Consider the following 1,559-nt stretch of genomic DNA (forward strand, 5'->3'; position numbering starts at 1 on the left):
GGTTGAACACCGCTAACAGTCTCTAAGGGCTTAGCTAAAGCTTTACATACATATGGTTTTTTTGAAATAATTTCAACAGCATCGACCTCTAGGTCATCATATACTGTATCAACCATGTGTATTTCATAATTAGGGTCCTTATAATAGGTCCCCCGAGAGGAGTTTTTCCTCTCGTTTTCCTCTCGTAAGATTTTTTCATACTTGGTAACCCTATCGGCTAATTGGAACAAATCTCCAAAATGAGTACCCTCGAACTTCTTTCGTAATTCAAAGTCTAAACCGCTAAGGGCTAAGTTGACAAACTCTTCTTCAGGCAAAGTAAGTTGGCACCTATTTCGTGCCTTCTTAAACCTAGCCAAAAATGTCTCAACATCCTCATTTGGCAACTGATGGATCCTAGATAGGTTGGACATAGAGACTTCTGGTTCTGTCCTATAGAACTAATCATGGAACACATCCTGCATCTGTTGCCAAGTGTGGATGGAATTTGGTGGCAAGTTTAGATACCACTTGAAGGTAGTCTCAGTGAGGGTGTTAGAGAATAGCTTCATTTTATACCAATCATTGTTGCTGAGTGGCCCACATTTTAATGTGAAACGGCCAATGTGCTCAAGAGTCGATTGGTTGTCTTCTCCTGAGAAAGTTGCAAAGTTTGGCACCCGAAAATTTTGGGGAAGATCCATCCGATCTATCCAGTCAGGAAATGGGTGCCTAAAAGTAGGTCGAGTAGCCCTTTTTAAAGCTGGTCCATACTGTTCTTGTATGACCTCAGCCAATTGCTCCCTAGTCATGACCATAGGTGGGACTTGGTTCTGAAAAGGGACATTGGGCCAAGGGTTATGTCCCTTTTGCCCCCCTGGGTTCGCAGCCTGAGGTGGCAAGACTTGAGGTTGAAAATGAGGAGGCCGACCATTAGGTTGGTCATGATTCCTCCATCTTGGTTGTTGATGACCATTCACTCCTTGCTCTACTGGATGGACTTGTGGTGGAATTGGAGCTACTGGTCGAGGACCATTAACCATAGGATGTGGCTGGGCACCTCTTTTTGGTTGACCAACTTGTTGAGGAAGAAACTGGTCCACGGGTCTATCATTCTGGTTTTCAAACCTAGGCGGCTGAGCAATAACCTGCCTATCAATACGAGTCACTAGGGCATTAATCACCTCATTCAGCTGTTGGAGCTGAGTATTAGTCATATGGGATGAAGCCACCAATGGATCCATATTTTTGTTGATTTCCCAAGCGACTTGGCGTTGGGAAGCCTCCACTCTACTTTCAAATCGTGTCACCATATTGATGACACTTTCGGCCGCCATTTGGTGGCTGGCCTGATGTCCCTCTTCATGCTCAGACCTGGAATCTTGCATGATGGGAGTAGGATGATTTTCTTCCTGATCTTCCCTTTGAGGGTTAGCTTGTCCAGCTGAAGTCTGAGTCTATGACCTAGTCTCGATGACCATTCACAAATAAAAACAAGTCCCACCGGGCGTGCCAAAGTTGTTTGGCTCACAAAGTGGTCTGAGGTCGCTAGCCAATGAACGGCTGACCTAGAACGCGGG

General features: G+C 45.2%; 1 protein-coding gene across 1 annotated transcript; it reads right to left on the reverse strand.

The window, feature by feature from the left end:
- Positions 1-440: 440 nt before the first annotated feature.
- Positions 441-1,316, reverse strand: LOC132266323 (uncharacterized). Its single transcript, XM_059767177.1, has one exon. The coding sequence runs from the start codon at positions 1,314-1,316 to the stop codon at positions 441-443; it is 876 nt and encodes a 291-aa protein (XP_059623160.1).
- Between the last annotated feature and the right edge of the window lie 243 nt (positions 1,317-1,559).

The sequence above is a fragment of the Cornus florida genome, unplaced genomic scaffold (genome assembly GCF_030987335.1).
Source record: "Cornus florida cultivar Cherokee Brave unplaced genomic scaffold, ASM3098733v1 CherokeeBrave_3.0.0_Hap2_Chr07, whole genome shotgun sequence".
In the NCBI taxonomy this organism is placed as follows: domain Eukaryota; kingdom Viridiplantae; phylum Streptophyta; class Magnoliopsida; order Cornales; family Cornaceae; genus Cornus; species Cornus florida.